General features: G+C 41.8%; 1 protein-coding gene across 1 annotated transcript in view; it reads right to left on the bottom strand.

Moving 5' to 3' along the window:
- The window catches only part of LOC124805584 (myrosinase 1-like), a 37,553-nt gene that overhangs the window by 3,797 nt on the left and 13,927 nt on the right, over positions 1-19,829 (bottom strand). The window contains exons 6-10 of the mRNA XM_047266150.1: positions 14,954-15,048; positions 14,641-14,788; positions 10,273-10,388; positions 6,539-6,673; positions 6,344-6,450 (exon numbers count right to left, since the gene is read on the bottom strand). Of these exons, the coding sequence (XP_047122106.1) occupies positions 6,344-6,450; positions 6,539-6,673; positions 10,273-10,388; positions 14,641-14,788; positions 14,954-15,048 (601 nt within the window). The remainder of the gene's footprint in view (positions 1-6,343; positions 6,451-6,538; positions 6,674-10,272; positions 10,389-14,640; positions 14,789-14,953; positions 15,049-19,829) is intronic.

Raw genomic sequence — 19,829 nt, 5'->3', positions numbered from 1 at the left:
TTCTGGGCAATGCAGTTCTTCAGCTATTTCAGTCTGCATGCTGATTACATTGAAGTCAGCAAGGACAACATGTTCACATTGCGCCAAAGTATCAACAACCAAATATTTCTTTATGTAATATGTTGCAAAGGAAGAGAGAAAAAAACAGGCAAAAGTTTCTAGCCATAAATTTTGTTATGAGAAGAATAACAGTTCCTTCATTATTCAACAACACAGTTTATTCCAGTCATTCGTGTCAAGAAACATTACATTTATTTCATTACGCAACACGAATGTCCGTTCCACTGATTGCCATCGAATGGAGAATCACACACGTGACAATCGTGCCACCTCCGATTTAAAAAAGTTTTTTAACTTAGCAATAACTCGTTCATATTCATCAACACGTATTTTGATTTGAATGCCTCATTATCACGCACGTCATGTTCTGGCAACATGTCATTAACTCCACTTTCTCCAAACCCTTCACAAAAACAGGAGGCTTCAGTGGTATAAGTCAGCATAAATCATTCAGTGTCCTTTGCAGTGACATGCTGAGCCATTAACGTAACGGTGGTGATTTTACATTAACCATTTTGCTGAATAACAGCAAGTTTCCGGGTGCTTAGACGAGCTATAGTTTCTTTTTTCTGCACAATATTTCGACGGCAGACCTAACCGTGCTGCAAGGTTTGCTGCTACGTATACTCGCTACCTAGACTCCAACCGGATTGTGAAATATTGTTGGCTTCACGCCACCATTTACAGCTGAGTTCGTTTCCCGATGTCCACTACACTCTTTGTTGCTCTCTCTCTTTTCTATAATAGAGTGTGCACTTCTATTCAATGAAATGCAATTCCCTCAGCGTTTTTCAACTCTGATGGATGCGACAGTAAGCGAGACTTTAATAAATTGAGTGGCGGATTCAAACATTATTTAAATTGAAACCTTCATTACTGTTTATTAGATTTCCTGACAACTTCGTTCCGAAGAATCTTTATCTATGCTGTCCCAAAAACTTGGCGTTTGCGCCACGACACTGGTCCTCACATGTTGCATTTCATGATTATATTGAAGGCTGAGCTTGGCGACAGTTGATTCGATTATTTGTTTTCGTGAGTTGTGTCGCTGATATTCCATGTCTCATCGGCTGCACTGATACTCTGTCCAACGTAAGACATGCCACATTTTACATGGAACTCACAGCTTTTGAAGACCAAGATTGTTTTTAATATTGGAAAGACTACTTTTTATCTTAGTTGAAGGAAGCAAAATACAATACACTGGATGCCATGTCCCCTTAGAAGTCTACCGATCATTCCGGATATTGGACCAGCGTAAGGCACATAAGTGACGTTTGGCTTCTCTTCCTCGGTCTCAGTCTCAACTTCTTTCCCAGACGTTCTTGATTTTGAGTACATCATCCGTTCATTTCGATGCTCTGCGTATCCATTCCTTCGGAACACCAGTCGTCGGCGTTGTAATGCTATAGCGAGGCTATCTGTATCTTAGTGTTTGAGATCCATAGATCAGAGTCCTCAGCACTGAATTTCTTTGTGACGGATGAGAATAGTTCAAGGGGTGGACGTAGGGATTAGTGTGTTTAGGTTTTCGATGTACACTGTGACCTATGCACCTGTCAGATTTTCTCTTAAATGACAAGGGGAGAAAAAGTGGCTTGCCCTCTTTATCAAGTTCTGTCTTGAATATTATGTTACGTTGGATAGAGCTTGGATGTTCCAGGAAGTGTTGAAGTTTTTCTGCTCCATGTGGCCACAGCACAAACATGTCATCCGCAATAGCGATAGAAAATGTCTGATTATTCATGATTCTGTTATAGAATGTGCCTTCAAGCAAATGAATGACAAAGCGTACTCATGTATCACAGATTTAATCCTGTAAAATACCTTGTACATATGAAAATTCGTGAAATTTACCCCAATTGCTGTGTTGGTCGTGGTAACATAGTTAACTCACCACAAAGATCGCCAGACCTTACGCCGTTGGATGTTTGTTTATGGAGCTGGACGAAGTCTAAGGCATATAAACGACAGTTGCATACGATAGAAGAACTGCTTGCTCGCATCATGCCCACTGCTGCCTTCATTCCGTAAAGTGCAGAGGCACTCAGGCAAGCAACATAACATGTTCTCCCAAGAGTGCGCAAATGCCTTGAAATTGTCGGTGGGATATTCGAACATTTATTGTGAACTGTACCCATCTGTATTGTGACGTGTACGATAATGCTTAGTGGTGAATGTGTTAAAAATATATTTTTTTGGATTGACCCTTTGTAAAACGCATGTTGTAATATTGACTAGCTGTTGTACATTTCTAAACCCAATATTGTGCTGAATAATACAGAGAATAAATAACAGTGTAGATAAAACGTGTACTACTCCGAAAACTATTCGGAGTAGGGCTTACGTCCACATGAAGTTTCAAGTTCCTTTTTTTTTTTATGTGAACGTTCTGGCATAGTACTGAATACTGGACAATCGTCCTGAAACACCCTGAATAGGCAGAATTTAGTGTCAATATTACCAGCTCACTGTCACAGCAGGTTGGAGCTCAACATAATGGAAGTATAAGAAGTGGTCCGCCAAGCTTTTATGAATGTGTATCTTATCTTGTCTTCTGGGATGACAAACCCTCACGGCTGCTTCTTGTTCGCTGGGGAATTAGGCAGCAGCAACCAATTTTCATTGGAGAATTGTAATTATTACTACAATACCAGTCAATGTATGTAGGTTACAGATGTAGAAGTGATACATGAATCTGAGGCTGTATTTCCGATTCCTTGAATGCGCATGTGCTGAGCCACTACTGCATGAGAATTTGTATTTCCTGTTCCTTGAATGTGTAAGCCCTGGGGCCAAAGTGAAGCTGCAGTATCTAAGGTGGGTGCCCACATGATCTGGTCGAGCCCTTCTTCACAGCCGCTGCTCTAATAACGCACACGATAATGCATTATAATTCTAGACAATTGCAAGTCGTATCCAATATGTATGATACGTTCCCTCCATTATGATGCAGTGTCTTGTACCAAAAGAGCATCTCAGAAGGGTCCAACCTGAAGGGGATTATAAGTTTCGCAGCCATTGTTAGTTTTAAGTGAAAAGTAAGAACGGAATAGTGGACTCGCTTAGATCGTAGGATTAGGGTACCACAGCTGATAAAGAGACAGCAGGAGAGGTGAACACTATCTGAGATCGGTGAGGGCATGTCTCCTACTATAGATGGACAATGATAAAATAGGGCATCCTGAGCCGGCCGCTGTGGCCGAGCGGTTCTAGGCGCTTCAGTCTGGAACGGCGCGGCCGCTACGGTCGCAGGTTCAAATCCTTCCTCGGGCATAAATGTGTGTGATCTCCTTAAGGTAATTAGGTTTCAGTAGTTCAAATTTGTAGGAGACTGATGACCTCAGATGTTAAGTCCCATAGTGCTCAGAGCTATTTGAACCAGAGCATCCTAACAGCAGTGATGCAGTCTTCGTCATAGGAAATCTGCTGTTGTCGTCCTTTACGCGGAATCTAGTTCTGAAAATCACGGTTTTTGGTAGAACAGTAACCTAATCGATGGCAGTACTAGTAAATAAGAATCGTCAGATATTTCAACCGCAGTGTTACTCAATGGATGGTTAATGTTCCCTAAAGTGTAGATACTGTACGGATTGAAGGTATATTACACACATGGAAAGAGAAGAAGGATAATAAGGATTTAATATTTGTTGATGACGGAGTCATTACAAAAGGAAAAGAAGCCCCGTCTGTGGTAGGATCGAAGGAAAGTGTACGTGGCCTCGCGAAAGGAACTCTCCCGGCGATTGGCTTAAACAGCTCAGGGAAGCTACTCGTAACATAAATATTGATGGCTAGACGGAGATCATAACTGCACTCCTAAAGAATGCGAGCCAAGCCTCGTAACAACAGCTCATGGAAGGTACTCGGAACATAAATATTGATGGCTAGACGGAGATCACACGAGTAACTACTCTCCTAAGGAATGCGAGCCAAGCGACGTAACAACAGCGCCGTTTCGATCTTTAACAGCCTTATGGAATACTGTAACCCGAAGGAGAAACACTTACGTGGGACACGCGGCTTGAAAAGTGTAGTCAGTTTGGTAATGCAAGTATGTGTGGATGGTGGGGGATGAGGGGGGGGGGGTGAAGAAGTTGTCGAATTACGATTGCAGTGGGCACCGAATCATTGAGATTGGACCTCGAATCATGTGGAAAAGTGTAACCTGGTCAGATGAAGCATTTTCTTGCTATACCTGGACAATGATACGTGTCTTGGCAGTCTGTCATCCAGCCGAGCCGCTGCTCTAAAAATTCACCACGCCATGGGTGGGGGACGGTTGGGGCAGTATTACAGTACGGAGGTCAATTACCTGGTCTTACATGACAGTTGAGGACCCTGAATATTATTGAGAACTACCTGCATCTTTTCATGCTTAATGCCTTACTTGACAGCGACGGCATCTTTCCGCTGAGTCACTGTCCGCGTTAGAAAGCCAAAATCGTGCTACAGAGGTTTGAGAAGCACAATGGTTCACTCACGTTGATGTCTCGGCCACTAAATTCGCCTGATATGAACCGGATGGAACACATCTGGGACCTTGACGGGTGCCAAATCCACGTCTACAAATCGCCGGCACCTGGGTTACAGGAGTTGCGTATCCTTTGCCTAGACATCAGGTGTCACATACATCTGGGAACCTGAGACTGTGAGACTGAACCATAAGGTAGTGAAGACGCTTGATCTTCTCGACGGAGAGCGAATTCAGTCTGAGCGATGTTTCTGGACGTATCGTCACGTGTGAGAGTTGGGAACACATAATGCACCCAGGAACATTGCTGAACATGAACGTTTTCTTCGTGCACGCGTTAAGGTGTGGGGAGGCTTAATGTTTTATGAGTTACTGACCTCCAAATATTCTAATACGGTACACTAACGTGTCAACGTTATGGTGACACTTTACTCCTTCGTCATGTGCGACTTTTGAGCAATGCATTGGGCCCTGGCTCCGTTTTTATGGATGACAGTGAGTGGCCCCATCGAAGTGAGCAGGTGAAGGAGCTCTTACAACGAGAGGAAATTTGGCAAGTGGACAAGCTTGTCCGTTTCCCTCAACTTGAATCTGATTAGCACATTTGGGATGCGTTGGGGAGACTTCTTACAGAATGTCCACATGCACAAAGGACCACTCAGCAGTTGTCATCCGCGCTGGAGGAGGAATGGAACATCATAACTCAAGAACTCCTTACCAGCCCTGTAAACAGCATGGGAGGACGTTGTAGTGCATGCAGTGCTGTCCGTGGTGATCTTTCGCCCTCTTAACAAAGATGTCCCGCCTTTTGTTATGTCCAGGGGACCATCATATATCTTGGTTACTTCGCTGTTGCTCTATGTATGGTCAAAGGTTTATCGAGATATGTCACTTGGTAGTGACACACCATGAAACAGTTCTTATTGTAGTGGCGTGGCAAGACAGCCAAGCCACTCTGAGGTAGCCAAAAGGCACGCGCTTAAGCTCACGCAGATTGGCGTGAGGTCTGGAACAAGGTAAAGCAATTATCCTATAAAGAAAAGAACGTAGTTCTTGGAATACTTAACTTCAATCCACAATTGGAGAACATCTCTCTTGACTGTACATGCTTCAACATATAAATATAAAATGCTATGGCGCCTTGCTAGGTCGTAGCAAATGACGTAGCTGAAGGCTATGCTAACTATCGTCTCGGGAAATGAGAGCGTATTTGTCAGTGAACCAATGCTAGTAACGTCGGCTGTACCTGGGGCGAGTGCTAGTAAGTCTCTCTAGACCTGCCGTGTGGTGGCGCTCGGTCTGCAATCACTGACTGTGGCGACACGCGGGTCCGACGTATACTAACGGACCGCGGCCGATTTAAAGGCTACCACCTAGCAAGTGTGGTGTCTGGCGGTGACACCACACTTATCATCCAGAAGTTACGCACAGCAGTATGTATATGATATTGCTCAATCGTCCTAATACACAAAAGGAGTTTATTTGAACTATTAGGCATACTAAAGTCGATTTTTACACCTGCAAATGCGTATGACATTTGTTGATTAATGAATGCACTGACACATGGCAGTTTTCACGATCATGTTTAGCAGATTCCAGTCCAGACCTCCTTATCTCCTCCCTGCGTTTTAAATTCTCCATCAAGTACCGGTAACGAGTGAAACAATTCTATAAATATGGCAGAATAGTCAGCTTGATATTATATTGTATTAAGCTCAAAGAATGGCTCAGTGGCTTATTGATAAGTGAATATATCTATGTTTTATCCAAATTATTTCATTGAACGGGGAAAAAATGACAATTACTCACGTGAACCCCGAGTTCCATTCCAGGTTGTCCATGAGACTCCAGGCTGTGTATCCGATAACCGGAACACCGTCAGTGTTTATCGCCTCCAGGACAGCTCCGAGGTATGCCTAGAAATAAGAGAGCGCATTCTTGGTAATGGTATGCCTTTAGAAAGACAAAATTTGTTTTCATATCTGTGTGCAAATTTCTACTTACAGTAAAATATTGGATGCGGTCAGTATCGTTTAGTCCTCCAGAATTGGAGTAACCGTTCTCTGAAATGATGATTGGGTATCCAGGATACTGATTGGCAACCCAGTTCAGTTGATTCCGCAGTCCCCAAGGATTACGCTGAAAGTTAAGATACGAATTACAGACGCTATTTCTGTCCCTACGAATTTCTTAAAAGTGGATGTGCAGCTATAATATTTACTTTTTAGGAAGTTTTATTTCTATGCTAGTTGGATATTTAGTACACTGTACTAATTACGTCTTTCTTTTTTTTTGATTCCTCCGACTTCTATATTACACTGTATACTATGCATGTACTCAGGCGGGATTTCTCATAACTAAAAGAGTCACTCATATACTAAGAAAATGAGACCTGGGCAGCGTTAGTCCTTAGTCCTTACACATCCCCCCTACAGTCCCCATCTCCCCATGCGATTTCCAAATGTTTGGAGTCCTGAAGAAGATTTTCACTGCTGTAGATTTGCTTCTGACGAAGAGGTGCTCTCCTGAGTGCAACCACGACTTTTCCACGGAGGCATTGACCATCTTACCACAGAATGCGATAAATGCATTGACAGTTATGGCGATTACATTTGAAATAATCAAGAATTTACTTAATTGTTTTCCATCTGTCTCGGTTTCATTCAAATGCCCGTTACATTCTAGCCTGAAATATCAGCATCCACAAAGATATTGTGGTTAATGCACATGTAAATTTTGATTTATACAGCAACAGGGATACAGAAATCAATATCCATTGACAATGTACGTTCATACACACGTCAAAAAAATTTTGCATCACCCTGGTTCCCAGAACTCCTGAAGATATACGTTGACTGTGGATATTGTATCACAGACATACTCCCTTTCACTGTTCAGGGATGTCACTAATCCCTTCCAAAGATGTAAACAACCACAAATGAGCAGCACCTAGTAGATGGAGGGGGTCCGACAGCCGATCAGTTCCAGACATGGAAGGAGGTACATGGCTCGTGTTGTCTGTAGTTCAACCATGCCTAAAACGTCAATATTGCGGTTCTATCGCGTCCGCATTGTTACTTGACGCCAGAAAGGGCTCTCAACATGGGAAGTGTCCAGGCGTCTCGGAGTGAACCAAAGTGATGTTGTCCAGAAATGGAGAAGATACAGAGAGACAGGAACTGTCAATGACATGCCGCGCTCAGCCCACCCGAGGGCTACTACTGCAATGTATTACTGCTACCTACAGATTATGGCTCAGGGGAACACTGACAGCAATGCTACTGTGTTGAATAATGCCTTTCGTGTAGCCACAAGTCATAATGTTAGAACTCAAACGGTGAGCAATAGGATGCATGATGCGCAACTTCACTCCCGACTTACATGGCGAGGTCCATCTCTGCAGCCACGCACCATTCAGCGCGACACAGATGGATCCAACAACATGCCGAATGGGCCGCTTTGGACTGGCATCACGTTTTCTGCAACGATGAGGGTCGCATATGCCTTCAACCAGACAGTCGTCGGAGACGAGTTTGGAGGCAACCCGGACAGGCTAAGCGCCTTAGACACAGTCCAGCGAGTGCAGCAAGGTAGAGGTTCTCTGTTGTTTTGGGGTGGCATTATGTGGGCCCGACGTCCGCCGCTGTGGGTCATGGAAGGCGCCGTAACAGCTGTATGATTTGTGAATGCCATCCTCCGACCGATAGTGCAACCATATTGGCAGCATATTGGTGAAGAATTCGTCTTCATGGACAACAATTCCTTCAGAATAACGACATCGCTCGACTTGAGTGGCCAGCATGTTCTCCAGACATGAGCCCTATCGAACATAACTGCACAGATTGCAAAGGGCTGTTTATAGACGACGTGACCAACCAACCACTCTGAGGAATATACGCCGAATCGCCGTTGAGGAGTGAGACAATCTGAACCAACAGTGCCTTGATGAACTCGTGGATAGTATGCCACACGAATAAAGTCATCCATCAATGCAAGAGGACCTGCTACTGGGTATCAGAGGTACCTGTGTGTACAGCAATCTGGACCACCACCCGTGAAGGTCTCGCTGCATGGGGATACAACATGCAATGCGTAGTTTTTATGAGCAATAAAATGGGCAGATATGATGTTTATGTTGATCTCTACTCAATTTTTTTGTACAGGTTCCGGAACTCTCAGAACTAAGGTGATGAAATTTTTTTTTTGATGTGTGTGTATGAGAATTTACGTGAATGAAGAGATCTAATCAGTTGTCAATAAATATACGTTTCCATTATCAAGTCAGTGGAAGAATATATTGTTAATGTAGTCGAAGTATACTTATTATAAAAGGACAACATATACAAGTAAACATGTTTGTAAGCTGGCAGTAAGATGGTAATAATTATAAAAGTAGTATTACTTTCCCTAAAACATTTATGACTGTAGGCTGCATTTCAATTTTTTACCTATCACAGTGAGTTCAAAGGGTGGTAAAAATGTGAAAATAAATAATTTAAATCTGGGTCAAAATGCTGAGTCTGATTTTGTATCGCATTTTGTGAGCTGTGTGCTATTATACAGGGTGATTCAAAAAGAATACCACAACTTTAAAAATGTGTATTTAATGAAAGAAACATAATTTAACCTTCTGTTATACATCATTACAAAGAGTATTTAAAAAGGTTTTTTTTCACTCAAAAACAAGTTCAGAGATGTTCAATATGGCCCCCTCCAGACACACGAGCAATATCAACCCGATACTCCAACTCGTTCCACACTCTCTGTAGCATATCAGGCGTAACAGTTTGGATAGCTGCTGTTATTTCTCGTTTCAAATCATCAATGGTGGCTGGGAGAGGTGGCCGAAACACCATATCCTTAACATACCCCCATAAGAAAAAATCGCAGGGGGTAAGATCAGGGCTTCTTGGAGGCCAGTGATGAAGTGCTCTGTCACGGGCTACCTGGCGGCCGATCCATCGCCTCGGGTAGTTGACGTTCAGGTAGTTACGGACAGATAAGTGCCAATGTGGTAGCGCTCCATCCTGCTGAAATATGAATTGTTGTGCTTCTTGTTCGAGCTGAGGGAACAGCCAATTCTCTAAGATCTCCAGATACTGTAGTCCAGTTACAGTAGCACATTCGAAGAAAAAGGGACCAAAAACTTTATTGGCTGAAATGGCGAACAAATGTACAACTAAATGAAACTTTATAGCTCCCTTAATTCGCCGACAGATAGTGCTTAGCTCTGCCTTTTGTCGTTGCAGAGTTTTAAATTCCTAAAGTTGTGTTATGTATTCTTTTTGAATCACCCTGTATATTTGGTAACAAAATTCGAATGGTATCCCGTTACGAAAAACTATTAGCAAAATTTAGAAAACTGCTTGGCGAAAAATAGTCTTGATTAAATAGAACGTAACTGCAATACATTATCATGGTCATGAGCTACAGGGATAAAGATCTGATGTGTTCCATTTTATAACCAATGCGTTTGTAAGGTAGTATGCAATATTTCAATTCAAGAGCCTCTGACCGCATTTCAGAAGTTGTTACCAGTAGTATGTACTAACAGCCGAAAGTAAGAAGTAGAATGTATTTCTAAGAGTGGATGGGAACGTGAGCTATAGCAAATACACAGTAACAATTTTATTATCTTTGTAATCACCAGTTTATAAAAAGTTTGGTGCCGCCAGAATTCTTTTCACTATCGCACTGTGGCTCCTTGTAGTTCTGTACAAGCAGCAGTTTGAGCTCACCTCGTAAGACGATGAAATTACAGCAGAGTCCCTTGTTTTGGAAGGTGATTCGCCTGTCACGCCTGACGTCACGTAGTTCGTTGTGTAGTGGTTCATCCCAAAAAAGTCTGCCGACCCTGTAACAAAGTTTATTCCGCTATTTCAGCCATCTAATAAAACGATAGAACTGCTCTAATTTCACGAACAAATTTGTAAAGCTTTGTCTGTCTCTGTCTGCAGTGATGCTTTGTTTCATTAAGTAATGGCAACGCTGTGGAAATTATTTACGAGTAATGATTCACGTGAAAGTGCTTTAAGAAGACACATACATTCTCAAGGAACGATTGCCGAGTAAAGGTTTTCAGTCAATCCCTGACACAGACTCTAAGAGCGTCTTTGGTAGATGACGATACTCTATAGAACGTGATTAGGGAAACAGGACTAGGCTGGTTCACGATTTCAGAATGTCACAAATAAATTATGATATTTTTAACCACTATAATTATATAATATTTAGTTTTTGTTCCTTCAATAAATATTATATTAAAACCTATATCTCTTCATCCATAACCAATGAATAAAAAACAATATGACTGTAAGTATGTAATATTTGTGTTTCGGACGTTTGTGAAGGGTGTAGAACAAAGTTCTAGAAACCACCAATTTAAAAAATGGATCACTAAATCCAAAGGGGGCAAAATAGCTGTCACTACACTTTGTGGCACATAAAGCTCACTTCCTATGTCAGAGGAAATGGTTAGTAAACAAGTATAACGTGCTACAGAACTCTACTATTGCAATGATCAATAGTTGTATGTTGCTACAAGAATGAATGATGTGAAGTACAGAATAGAGTTGTAACGGTTCAGTGTTGCCATGAACTTTTGGAATCACATCACTTCAGTTCCTGTGGAGCCATTTACAGATCTTGATGTACATATATACATAGCAGCGTATGTACCTACAAGACCACTAGTGCACCGTTTAATCTTCCAGAATACGTTTCAAAAGAACTAATATGGACTTTGATACCGTTCTTCGTGATGAAACGTGGAAAGTATTTGTGCTGTTTTTGAACAAACAAATGTGCAGCGCGACGGACAGTATAGTTCATTCAAAAGGAGCCCAGGACGAAACTTCAGAAATCCATTCCACGTAATGCAGCTGACTATCTCGGAAGTACGGTGCAATGGTCGTTGCTTTGTGCGCAAAATATTCTCTCACCAATATAAAAACTGTTCAATTTTCAGCCGGTACTGCTTGAGGGAAACAAGTAGTTTTTACAATATTTCTATAAACGGTTATGTTGATTTCCCACCGATAATAATTCGTAGTGTAAGAGAATACAAGGCAAATCAGCCATATCACAATCTTCACTGAATCTTATGGTCGCCTTTCACGCGCGAATGTGATTGCCACATCATATACCGAGCGTAACCGGCCATACGGAACAGCTCTGTGTAGCTCCTTATACAGAGCTGTTCAAGCATTTTGTACAGAGTGCTGCCGTGATAATGATATGTCCCGTAACGGATGGTGCACAAAGATTAGGTAGGAATCTTACAAGAACCATGTGAGTACGTCTCTCAGAAATGCTACACACTGGTGCTATTAATCGGAAAGGACTCTGATACGGACTTGTGAACCTACCATTGACTACATCCGCTCACAAGTTAACTCCAAATCTGTGTTTGCGATGTTACAAGGAGTTCGCCTTATGAATATATTGGTCATGGTATGGAAAGTAAAGACACCAGACAGAAAGGTCTGAAGCATAGAAGCGAAATTGACGAAAAATCAAGACACACTCATACGATTAGACAGCCTAGAAAAAGCGTTCGACAGTATAAAATGTTGCAAGTTGATCAGAATTCTGTGAGAAATAGGAGTGACCTACAGGAAAAGACGGGTAATACACTAGGTTCAAGAACCAAGGACGAACAATAAGACTGGAAAATCAAAAACGAAGTACTCGTATTAGGAAGGATATATGACAGGGATGTAGTCTTTCGATTCTAATTTTCAATCGATACATCGAAGGAGGAATAACGGAAGCAAAAGAAAGGTTCCAAAGTGGGAATAAGATGCAGGCTGAAATGATATATATGATAGGTTCCCTGATGACATTTATATCACCAGTGAAAGTGAAGAACAATCTCAGGATCTGTTGAATGGAGTGAACAGTCTAGCGATTACAGAATAAGGACTGAGAGTAAACCAGAAAAAGATAAAACTAATGAGGAATAGGAGAAATGAGAGAAGCGAGAATTTTTAACATCAGAACTGGTAATCGCGAAGTAAATGATATTAAGGAATTCTTCTAAATTTGAAGCAAAGTAATCCACGACGGATGAAACAAGAACATAAAAATCGGACTAGGACAGCCAAAGATGGCATTTCTGGCAGAGGGAAGTCTAGTGGCATCAAACACAGGCCTCAGCTTGAGCAAGAAATATCTGAAACTGATCGTTGGAAGCACAACATCATATGCTAGTGAATCACTGACAGTGGTAAAACCAGAACAGAAGATAATCGAATGTTAGAGATGTGCTGTAGAAGAATGTTGAAAACCAGGGGCACTGATAAGATATGTAATGAGGTTCTACGCAGAGTCAGCAAAGAAAGAAATATATGGAAATTACTGACAACAAGAAGTGATTGGATGATAGCACACGTTTTACGATATCAGGGAATAACGCCCATGGCAATAGAGGGAGACGCAGAGGGTAAAAACTGTAGGAGGAGACAGAGATTGGAAAACATCCAACAAATAAATGATGAAGTAGGGTGCAATGCTTCTCTGAGATGAAGAAGTTAGTGAAGGAGAGGAATTCGTGGCAGCCTACATAAAACCAGTCAGAAGACCGATGACCCAAAAAAAAGACTGAATGGTATGTATAACTGAGCGATAGATTGCTAGCGAGTTGCAGCATAGTGACCAAAGCAGAACGGCAAGTAAGAGCGGTCTGAGGGGCCACAAGTGAGCAAATATGTACCAGGTCGCTCAGTGGAGAGTGGGAGGATACATCATCTGTGGTCAAATTGTATAACATAAAATGTTTGCTACCCATATTGGATTATTCTCAAACTTCAGTTACCGGCTTAGAAAAAACAAGCTATGATAATAATTCTGTATTGGTTTGCATACTCCAGGTACTCATTTATATCCCCTTCTCACAACAGGGCAACACGCCGCTACAGATGATATGAGAAAATGTCGCACCCAGAGATAAAGTGGAGTCTCGTGTGGCGATAGCTTTCCTGCATCCACAGGGCAACAAATCTGAATCAGTTCATGTTGAATTGAAGAAATACTACAAAAGTCATGCAAAATCGTGTGAAACAGTACCATTGGAAGATATACATATGTAGCACAGGAAGAGTACATCGAAACGTTAGGTTCTGACTTACATTTATAGTGGGAAAGAATATGCTTTCCAATGAACTGTAAATACCGAACAATGAGAGGATAACTGAAATTTAAGTTTGTTAGTACCTGTGAGACTGACAGAAACAAAAATGAAGGGTATGTGTGTATTAGTCATATGATGACAGAGCTTCAACGATTATCAGTTTTTTCGAAACTACTTTATTTGCAGTTACAATGAGCAGAACATTAACAGTTACATACAGTCTCAAGACTAGCACCTTCTTCAGGTATTGTATCCTTATATTCTCCTCTTGAAGGTAATGTTCGCTAGGGAATTGTTATTTTCTTACCTACAGACAATTGAAAAATGCACATGCTATAAGAGTACACTATCCGTACAGAAGCTCATTATAAGTACAACAGTTGACTCTACGCAGAGAGGTTGGATGCAAATAATATTGTTTTGACAAGCGAGAGAATTCAGAAAGATCTGTGTATGAAATGTGCTTAACGTCCCGAGGAGAATGGTAACGTTGGGAATGTATAGTCTTTACAATCAGTAGTGTTGTAGGCACAAAAAGCTATGGTATCATCCTTGTTGTTGAACGATTACAGGATCATAATAGTCAGATGTATTGAATGTTTGTCTCATAATTTTACTTGACGCTTCATATTTAATCGAAGACACTTTGTTGCACATGGTATAACACTGAAACGAATTGATGTAGTTTATTTTTAATCAGAAGGTTTCCTCGTGAGTTAGTTTTCATTGTTCTCTGCTTCTGCATCAATACATCGGTATCAAGACTTGCCTAGGAGTGCAGAAAAGGTCTATTGGGATGGAATTCATTTTCTAGTGACGACATGACTCACTCACAAAATATCATTAGAACTACTGACTTAAGATGGACAATTTGTATTGCAACCAGGTCCTGTCTTGTACTGGATGAAGTTATGTCCTAAGTTGTTGAACCCCGGTTGTTGTGTTTTTATTTACTCAAGTGTATTTATATACTCACCCCTAATGTATTCGATCTCTTCCTGTGTGAAAGTTGGCAGCCTTGATCGGGGCCGCCCCTCAGCCTCGCTGTTGGCATCCACTAACTGGCGCACTACAGCTGGGTAATCCCCATCCTGAGTGTAGATAGGGTGTGCAAAGATGCCCATCTGAAGAGGAGAGTGACACGTTAGCCTCCCTCACAGTGTTCAGTGTGCTGTATCTAGGCCTTGTGAGTACCGTGATTATTGTTCGTTGAACACTCTACATAAATAGCAACATACTGGATAGTTATAGAAGGTCCAGCTGGTTGAGGGCAGTATTATGACACTCACCTGAAATTGTCGTGCTCTCTCACCAGCCTCTTCGTCCTCTGTCGAGTTAGTCAGTGCTGCCGGCCAATCCATATTAAGAGTAATACCCACACTACCTGCAAAACATATGAAAATATAAACATCAGTTTATTCGTTGAAATGTTGAACAAAATAATATTGATAGACTGGAAACAATGATTTAAATTTATTCAAAGTGCCAGGGTATCGGAATAGATTTTTATCTACATTTCTGAGATGGAAATAATGTGGTCTTGAGTATTTCTTCACGCAGTTACCAAAATTTCTGCAAACTTTGTACAGATTTAATCCTAACTAATATAATCAAGGTTCTGATTTTTGATTTGCAAATTCAGGAGAGTCTATTTACAAACATTCGGTTCGTAAGTCAGAAGAGCACATCATTCTGCCTTCGGTACTTACGCCTGTCACTGGGTAATTCTAAAGAACCTGATAAAAATTTTAATTACAATTAAGGGGCTTTAAAAATGTTCATTTTCATTTGTAACAAGGAATATATAACAAGAATTCACTTTTTCTAGAATTCTGTGACTGCAACTGTAAGCAATAAGCTCTACTGCAGTTAGGCAACAATGCAGTCTCTGAAACCTACTATAGGGTATTTGATGAAACTTTTACACTGCCTTTCATTTCTCTGATAATGAAACAGTTTTCATGGACAAAAGAAGTAACTGTCCAGCTCTCCTATTTAGTAAGTGGAGGACTTTTTTATGCATGACACTGTGCTACTGTAGAATATACAACATTCTAGTCAGATTCAAACTTATTCGATACTTGTTGAGAACAACCTTCCGCTTCAAGTTAATGATACACTTGGAACGTTATTCGTAATTCCAAAATATTCCGCCGCGCGGGATAGCCTCGTGGTCTAGGGCGCCTTGTTACGCTCCGTGCGGCTCCCCCCGTGGTAGGTTCGAGTCCTCCCTCGGGCATGGGTGTGTGTGTCGTCCATAGCGTAATTTAGTTGCAGTTAAATTAAGTAGTGTGTAGGTTTAGGAACTGATGACCTCAGCAGTTTGGTCCCGTAAGACCTACCACGAATTTCCAAATTTTCCAAAATATTCGTCTTTTACAAATTGTATTATGGGTATCGTTAAATCATATAAGGTATTTACTTGCTCCTGTTTGTCATTAAACCATGAAATTATCTCACCCGACACGAATTATATGCGTTAAGATTGTCCAGTCAAACTGTTAGGTAATACTAATAGAAAGAAATCTGTCTTGTAACTGTCTCTTGAAGCAGTGGTTTCACAAACGATTATTTCGTCTGTAGGTGCCTGCCTTTGCAGAGGATGAAACAATCTGTGTTCGAAATAAATCAGTAAAGTTAGCGAATGGAGCAATGGGAGAGTGTATTAGGAGGACTATAAAAAAAATCTCAAGTCCATGCATTTTGTTCTCTATGAGGAATTCACTTGACTGACTTGTAGTTCTTCGCGGAGGGATAATATTCCTCGCCATTATAGTTACATTTTACTTCGAAAGTAAGCTTTCTGCTTCTTGCCATATGCCCATCCACTAGTTCAGTTATAATATCTTCATGCTGTTCATTTCTTTCTTTGTGTTACCAGAACAAGCGACTACAACTATAATGCACGATACCCTGACTAAAAATTCAGTTACATATAGCCTTTGTGTTGGTGAATAACTTCCCCTGCTCGAGGGCAAGTGGAACTGGTCATATCGTGGAGCTCTGTACGGGCCAACAGCACAGCAGTCGAGCGTACAATGTGCATCGAGTTTAGCTCGGCAAGATCGTGACTGGACGTTGACTGGCCGATCTTCGAGATTGTGCAGACACTGTCCCTCTCACGTCTCGCTTTGTCAAGGGGGTAACTCGAGACCGTAATTCGTCATAAATTGCAGTCAGATGTTAATTGTGTGGGGTCCAAATTGTTTGTGACATGAATCGTTATAAACTCTTGCAAACTGTGAATAGACGGACCAAAGCGCTGCAAAACATTCGCAAATCCAGTGCTGGACTCCAATAGCTGTAGAGTAACTCTGCCATCCAAGAACACTCCCTCGCGTTTGATGTGTCACGGCAAAGGTGCAGAATCACCGCCAGTGCCTATACGCTAAGGAGACGGAACACATGATGTTGTTGTGGTCTTCAGTCCCGAGACTGGTTTGATGCAGTTCTCCATCCTACTCTACCCTGTGCAAGCTTCATCATCTCCCAGTAACTACTGCAACCTACATCCTTCTGAATCTGTTTAGTGTATTCATCTCTTGATCTCTCTCTACGTTTTTTACCCTCCACGCTGCCCTCCAATACTATAGTGGTGATCCCTTGATGCCTCAGAACGCGTCCTACCAACCGATCCCTTCTTCTAGTCAAGATGTGCCACAAACTTCTCTTCTCCCCAGTCCTACTCAATACCTCCTCATTAGTTACGTGATCTACCCATCTTATCTTCAGCATTCTTCTGTAGCACCACATTTAAAAAGCTTCTATTCCCTTCTTGTCCAAAATATTTATCGTCCATGTTTCACTTCCATACATGGCTACACTCCATACTAATATTTTCCGAAACGACTTCCTGACACTTAAATCTATACTCCATGTTAACAAATTTCTCTTCTTAAAAAACGCTTTCCTTGCCATTGCCAGTCTACATTTTATATCCTCTCTACTTCGACCATCATCGGTTATTTTGCTCCCCAAAGAGCAAAACTGTTTTACTAATTTAAGTGTCTCAATATGGTACATATTCGCTACAAGATAATAACATGATATGGGTACGTAATTAATAACATAGAGCGATGAATTCCAAAACGACCCCTTCAGCCATTTAATGGAAGTATGTTTACATACTTTGATTGTCGCTGCAAATACGTTCACGTTTGCATACCAAGTGAAGAAATTGGATTCGAATAGACGATCATTCGGGTCTTTTCATTAGAATACAAAACTCCGGAAGCTATCTTTAATTGTGTCAAATCAATGCAGCATCTCATTTGGGTAATAAGTGTGTAAGGAACACTACATGAACATTAGATTGCAACAGTGGGACCAAAATTACTTGTTCATTGACACTTAACGCCTGGGAACTTGACACCTCCAATCAGAATTTTCAACGCGGAACACAAAGTGTGAGTTTATTTCCAATCTTCGATTAGTCCAGTATACAAGCGCAATCTTTTATGAAGTCTTGTCCAGCATCTCATTTAACTATCAGCGGCCCAGCAGGCAAAGCAACGTTCATCAGCCGCTGGCTACCCACTCCATGTTAGTGGAGGCTTAACTAGATTAGATTAGATTAGATTAGTACTCGTTCCATAGATCATGAATACGACACTTCGTAATGATGTGGAACGTGTCAGGCACAATTGACATATGTGGCACTGCTGTAGCGACGTGTGATGCATGTCATGTTAATCGAAAGGCAGTGGAGTCCGCAAGAGAAATGCATTGGAGAAAAGTGTATTTGCCTCAGACACAGCCTTCACCAAAGTCCTTCACATGAAAGCAGCAGTTGCACAGTAGTGGGGCAGGGTGAGTCCAAAGTGAATTCATTGTCCCACGTCCACGCTACAACATCACCGCAACTCTCACGATGGAACACTACTACGTCGATGACTTTGATCCAATGACAGGTGCACATAATATATTCTTTATTATCTACCAAGCACTGATGAAAGAAAACGTTACGATCACCGGTTTAACAGTGTTCTGATACGAAACGCATTACAGCAGCTGTTCTGCGTGAGATGGATTGAAACGTTCTTTGTAGGTCTCCAGAGGTATGTAACAACAGATAGCTACCCACAGCTCACAAGGTTTCTGAGAATCACGGGCAATTTTTTTGTGAGTGCAGAGTTGGAGCTGATAACGCAGAGCTGTTTGTCGGATTCAGATGAGGCGAATACGGTGGCAAAATCGTCAAAATAAGTTCGCTGTCTTGCTCCTCAATCTTATGTGTCATGTTTGTACCTTTATTTCACGAGCAGTTATCCTGCCAACAGAGTGGACATCAGTTATGAGGACATGCTCACGTTATTCAAAAATGTTCACGTATTTCACACAGTTGACATTTTGCCTTACATAAATATCATATGTCCGACAGAAGCCCAGATGGAGGTCTCCAAAGCAGAATATTTCCTCTACCAGCCTGCGTCCATCACAGTGCATGCCTCATGCAGCCAATAACATGGATGGCGACATATCCAGACACGGCCATCGACTTGATGTATCACAAAACATGATTCAATCAACCAGCCGATTCAATCTCGACGATCCTATGCCATCTGCAGTGCTTATTTACGATATGGTTGTGTGCCGACCAGTGTGGCGAACGGTTCTAGGCGCTTCAGTCTGGAACCGCGCGATCGCTACGGTCGCAGGTTTGAATCCTGCCTCGGGCATGGATGTGTGTGATGTCCTTATGTTTAATTAGTTCTAATTTCTAGGGGACTGATGACCTCACATGTCCAATCCCACTGTGCTCAGAGCCATTTGGTTGTGTCAATATTGGGACACATAGGGGTGCTCTGTTACGAAGCCCAATTTTTATCAATGTGCGCTCATCGGTACGCTGCGAAACAATTGTGCCTGCACTAGCCTTGTATTCTGTCGTCAGTTCTGGCACAGACAGCCGTCTGTCATGATTCATGATCGAGAAAGCGAGGAAGTCTTTGACATCCACGTTCCATGATGATGCATCGATACCAAACACCTTTTCGCTCACTCGTGGTTTTAACTTTCCACAGATGCTCACGACAACAGAACGCAAATAGCCAACCATTCTAGCTGTTTCCGCGACGCTTGCTTCAGCTGCTCGCTCATAACAGTATGTCCTTCATGAACATCACTTATCTCAGTGGGTTTCTCCCTTTGCGGCCCATATCGCCG

Source organism: Schistocerca piceifrons, chromosome 7 (genome assembly GCF_021461385.2).
Source record: "Schistocerca piceifrons isolate TAMUIC-IGC-003096 chromosome 7, iqSchPice1.1, whole genome shotgun sequence".
Taxonomy (NCBI): domain Eukaryota; kingdom Metazoa; phylum Arthropoda; class Insecta; order Orthoptera; family Acrididae; genus Schistocerca; species Schistocerca piceifrons.
This window is presented reverse-complemented; position numbering and strand designations above follow the sequence as displayed.